The 6,000-nt window shown below is 37.9% G+C and overlaps 1 protein-coding gene across 1 annotated transcript in view; it reads left to right on the forward strand.

The window, feature by feature from the left end:
• Positions 1-2,618, forward strand: part of cfap299 (cilia and flagella associated protein 299) — a 166,119-nt gene extending 163,501 nt beyond the window's left edge. The window contains exon 7 of the mRNA XM_059337149.1: positions 2,342-2,618. Coding sequence (XP_059193132.1) covers positions 2,342-2,434 — 93 coding nt within the window. The 3' untranslated portion in view covers positions 2,435-2,618. The remainder of the gene's footprint in view (positions 1-2,341) is intronic.
• The last annotated feature ends 3,382 nt before the right edge of the window (positions 2,619-6,000 follow it).

Raw genomic sequence — 6,000 nt, forward strand, 5'->3', positions numbered from 1 at the left:
AAAAACCAGAGTTGATGACAGGATCACACACAATCACAAGATCACTTTTATGTTGGTTTTTCTTTGTTTCTTTTTGGTTCTAAATGTTGATCCAGTAAGTCAGAATAAAAAATCTATTATTATTATCAGGTCATATAGGTGAAAAATATACCAACATGGTATTTAAACATGTTTTAAGGTGAATACAGGCAGGATGGAAATGATTCAGAAATGGACTAAATAACTCAAAACTCCATAGAGTTATTATTAATTATTATTATTATTATTATTATTATTATTATTATTATTATTATTAATATGTTAATTATTATTATAATTAATTATTAACAGATTATTCATTATCTGTCCATGCAGCAAGATCATTTCCCTCAGATTTAGTGTTTTTATCTGGTTTTTAGACCTTTTTTGCAGTGCTTGTTTTATTAAGTGGGTCGGGGTCGGAGCAGTCGTCATGACGATGGCTCGAGTCCATCAAAGTAAAAGTTTAATCACATATTTAAATTGGTTCCTTATCATTTATTTTACCCAGCGCTTCTCATTTTCCCTGAACGTGTCTATGAAGTGATTTTTTATTGCTCTATTTTTATTGCCACTCCTTTGAACCTGCAGAGGAACCGCCTCACTTATCAGGACACCCACAAGAGTGTTTGAGGTAAAAGTGTAAATTGAGTGTAATGGATCCACTGAAGCTTCTGACACACTGAATAAATGTTCCCAGCTGCTGGAGGCTCCACATGTCAGAGGAGGGGCCACGTCACATCTCACACTGGGAGGAACACCAAACATCCTGGAAAACTAACACTGCTGCACTTTAATATTCATTTTATTGAGATAAAGAGATTTGTTCTGGATTTCTGAGGTTTTGTTTAATTACCAACAGACCTCATTTAAAGCCTGCATGAAGGGATATTTTTCTGAATTGAATAATCATGTCATTCTGAGTTGTTTGTAGTTCCAATTAAACCTACTGAGATTAAAAGGTGAAAAAATAAAAGTTGGTAATAATGTTAATGTTAATTAACTGACACCTTTTCCGGCACAGTGACAGCAGCAAGAGGTGGACAGTCTGGAATTTCTGGCCTCGAACAGAAAGCATTTTTGGCAAAACCATAATACCTATCATTGATCCGACTTCACTTTGAGCGTCCTGAGTTCTTCCTGAAAAGCTACATATAGGTTTTTTTAAAGAAAAATGAAAAATAGCTTTGTTAGAGCGATCTAAAAAACCCTTTTTCAGAAATCTTCCTGTGTTTTTAATATGGGAGCCAATGAGGCTGTTGGTGGTGTCGGTGGATCATCTGTGCGTCCTACGCCCAAACTATAACTCTGACAGCTTTACCAGAGGATTGTGAGTGAGAAGACAAATTTTCCTACATTTCTATGTATAAATTATTTCTGTAGAGTGGAATTTGCGGCCTGGAGCGCAGTTATAAAATGTATTTTTTAACAATTTTTTCTCTCCCTCTACACTCTGGTGATGATGTCACACACTGTGACACGAACATTCCGTGCAATACACACCCATTATAATCTCAGAATTTCTCCAAAAATGATCATGGTCATTGAACAGGGATTGATGAAAAACTATATGACCTATCGAAACGTGGATTAATACACCGATACACAAGACTTGTGTCTACTGTTTAAAGTTTAAATGGAGTCTCTAGGTGAAATTATTCCGGAGAAGCAGACGTTTAAAAATCTCCAATTATTGTTCTTTTTCGCTCATTTTTTTTCGGCCGTCCCATTCACTTCAATGCAAAATTTTGGGCAGTTTTCATATTCTGTAGAGAAAAGTAATAGCACACCGATCCCGATCAAACCGCACGTTTTGATATATAATTAGTCCTGCAACTCTTCAAGTTGTAGGACTAGTAGCGGGACGAAATTGCGTCCGGAAGAGGAAGAAGAAGAATCCACAGTATAACAGTAGTGCAGCACTGGTCCCTACAGATATTGCTGTATGGGACCAGTGCTGGTGAGATTGCCCCGAGGCCCTAATAAATAAATGAGATCATGTCAAATCCCTGCACCTGTCTTAGACGTCTAAATAAGTGACCTAGCCCGACGTTCAAATGTTCAACTGCGTATTGACATCCAAGTGGGGTCATGATTAGACGTCCAAATAGCAGACCTAGTTTGCACGTCGTGAAGTGGTCCAGAATTGGTCTTGGACTGACGGAGCTATCGCAATATAGCAATATAGACATGATCTACACGTCTATCAGACGTTGTAATGTTTGGTGGGGTTCTGGTTCCAGTCGGGTCCCTCTAACTTCTCTACCTCTGTTCTGGTTCCAGTCGGGTCCCTCTAACTTCTCTACCTCTGTTCTGGTTCCAGTCCGGTGCCGGTGAGGACTCCAGCAGGACGTTGGTCCCGTCGGAGCTCTACGTCCATGTCGTCATCTACGACCACAGCATCAGGACGCTGTGACTCCAGAGGCTCTAATCTAACTGAGTCGCTGCAGTCGACCATCATTTACAGACTGCTGCCCTCAGATGATGTTTCCATCTGGTGGAGGAGCTGCAGGGAACAACACATCTTTAAAGTGGAGATTCACTGAGGAAGAAGTGGAGCGACTGGTGGGACGACTGGTGGGACGACTGGGACGTCTCTTTGTACGGTGGCCCTGAAGTAACACAACAACAAAACAGAAAACACAACAACTGAATTTTTGATTTGTTGTTCTGTTTTCTGTTTTGTTGTGTTTTTTGATTTGTTGTTGTGTTTTTTGATTTCTTGTTGTGTTTTCTGATTTGCCGTTGTGATTTGCACTTCAGGGCCACCGTACTTTTGTGAATAACCTGAGAATTTCTATCAATAAAATCTAATGTCTAATTCAATAAAATATGCAATGATTCAGATTGAATAGTGGCACTAGAATGTGCGAGAGGCACCAAATTTAGGCTGGAAAAACAAGAAATTTCCCAGCAGGATGTTCAGGGTAATAAAGGAGGAGAGATGTTTTGGGTCCTTCATTGAGTCAGCTTCAAGTCAGTTAATTTGTTTGGCTGAACTGGGAATTTCATGTTCAAGCTTCTTTTTATTTATGTAAATATGTTGGTTGTTGTTTTCACTACAGTTCATTTAACCTTTTGGAGTCTTGGGCTGTTTTGGCCTTCTTTGAATCCTTTTCATTGTAAATAAAAACTTAAAATACGGTTGGTATCATTTTTTCAGTACAAGCTCACCTATATGACTGTCTCACTCTGACTCAGAGTGAAAGCTCTCAAATCGGTTAAACAAAACATGAGTAATGAGTAAATTTAGGTAGTATTTATGTCTGAATGAATTGACTTGGCTCAATTACCACATAAATTGAGTAAATGTAACTGAAATATTATGTTAACCATGTGGAGAAAATACAGAAACATTGGTTTGGCCCAATTATGTCCCACATTCCACACAGGCAAATAAAAGGGCAGCATTCACTGTCCTCGGGTCCTTTCACCAACCAGGAAGTACTGCGGGAGGTAAGAAAATAATGCATAACAAACTACAAATGTACATAAACTGTGTCAATTAATGTTAATGAGGTGCTATTTCTAACTGTAACTCTAGAGTGTGCACCCACCAGGCTACAGTTAGCCGCTAGCAGGCTACAGTTAGCAGCCACCAGGCTACAGTTAGCCGCTAGCAGGCTACAGTTAGCAGCCACCAGGCTACAGTTAGCCGCTAGCAGGCTACAGTTAGCCGCTAGCAGGCTACAGTTAGCAGCCACCAGGCTACAGTTAGCCGCTAGCAGGGTACAGTGAGCCGCTAACAGGCTACAGTTAGCAGCCACCAGGCTACAGTTAGCCGCTAGCAGGCTACAGTTAGCCGCTAGCAGGCTACAGTTAGCAGCCACCAGGCTACAGTTAGCCGCTAGCAGGCTACAGTTAGCCGCTAGCAGGCTACAGCTAGCAGGTAGCAGGCTACAGTTAGCAGCTAGTAGGGTACAGTTAGCAGCTAGCAGGCTGCAGTTAGCCGCTAGCAGGCTACAGCTAACCGCTAGCAGGCTACAGATAGCAGCTAGCAGGCTATAGTTAGCAGCTAGCAGGCTACAGTTAGCCGTTAGCAGGCTACAGTTAACAGCTAGCAGGCTACAGTTAGCCGCTAGCAGGCTACAGTTAACAGCTAGCAGGCTACAGTTAGCCGCTAGCAGGCTACAGTTAACAGCTAGCAGGCTACACTTAGCAGCTAGCAGGCTACTTTTAACTGCACACTAATGGTTAATGATGGTATTTTGTGTTATAGGCAGCGTGATCTGCCACAATGAACTAATAACTAACTAATAATATTTATGTATATACATATACATATATAATGTATTTTCACCTTGACGTGCTGGACCAACATTTTGAACCCCAAAAACACAAAAAAAAATACCCCGACATAAAAACAAATGTGAACTCACGTTGCAAATATAACATATTTAAGGTAAAATGAGGATAACATCTAGTTCTATATTTTTTTATACTATATATTTGACCTTATCTCCGGTTTTATTTGGTCTATCATCATCAAATAAAAAACTGGCCTCATGGAGTTTTAACTGAGTACTTCAGAGGGAAGTTTACAGCCTCAACGTTGCTTCGTTTTTATGTCGTGACGTCATGAGGAAGTCGTGATTTTGATCGGGACGGCGTGATCGGTGACTCCAGAGTGTTCTTGCACTGAAAAAAGAAAGAAATCACAGTAAGTGGTTGTTTTTTATTTGCTTCAAACCTGTTGTATTCCTATTTATACTGTTAAACATGCATTTAAGTATGACATATGTTAAGTTACTGCACTGTAAACATGTTTAAAATTGCAGAGGGTTAAAATGTTTAACCATATTTTGTACTATTAAAATGTTTAACCCTCTGGGGTCTGAGCCTATTTGCCCTTTATATACCCCATAATATTTACTATACTCATGTTTGGTATTTGGTATTTTCTCAGCACAACTTCAACATGATCTGACAATTATTTTTTCACTTTAACCCACTTTATTAACACATTGAGCCCAAAAATACATAAAAAGTCATGAAATCTGAAATAAAATGTTGCTATTTTTGACAATAAAAACCACAAATATGCTCAATGAACTGTTTAAGATCTGAAAAATGTAAACATAGGTTACAAATATGAACATATAAAGGTAAAATTCAAATATAATAAAACTATACATAAAAAAATACTATTTATAGGAACAGTGTTAGATGATTAGACCCATTTTTTCCATTTTTACAGAATGCCACGCCTGCCTCGCTCCATCCTACTTTTACACTTTAAGTTTTTTTGTTCTATCAAATTAAACGATCATATCTTTTTACGGCGCTTTGAAAAAAGCCAAACACCAGTGTGATCGTAGACCCCAGAGGGTTAAATAAAACACATTTTGGAGTGGAAATATAACTCATTGAGTTGAAATCATTTGCTGACAGCTTCGTCCCCCCCAAGGTTACAATAGTTTTTGATTTTTCATTAGTTTTAGTTTTAATTCCGTTGTCAAGTTTTGTTTTCAAATTCAGTTAGTTTTAATTCGTTTTTGAGTGTGTTTGCTAGTTTTAATTCGTTTTTATTTTTCGTAAAATGCTTAGTTTTAGTGTTAGTTTTTTATTAGTTTGTTGTTTTGTAATGGGATATTTGTTGGGTGCCAGATTCAATAAGGTCACAATAAATGTTGCCTTTTTGTCATTTTTTTTTCTTGAAAATTTTAGAATTTTTTCCCGTAAATTTGTCACTTTTTTTCTTGTAAATTTGTCACTTTTTTCTTGTAAATTCGTCACTTTTTTTCTTGAAAATTTGAGAAGTTTTTCCCGTAAATTTGTCCCTTTTTTCTTGTAAATTTGAGATTTTTTTCCTGTAAATTTTTCACTTTTTTCTTGAAACTTGAGAATTTTTTTAATTAGTTGTAGTTGTTTTGTAATGGGGTATTTGTTGGGTGCCAGATTCAATAAGGTCACAATAAATGTTTCCTTTATTTCCTTTTGTTTATCCATCTCAGCCCCAATAAGTTTATTAAGTCATAAAAC

Source organism: Centropristis striata, chromosome 7 (genome assembly GCF_030273125.1).
Source record: "Centropristis striata isolate RG_2023a ecotype Rhode Island chromosome 7, C.striata_1.0, whole genome shotgun sequence".
NCBI lineage: Eukaryota > Metazoa > Chordata > Actinopteri > Perciformes > Serranidae > Centropristis > Centropristis striata.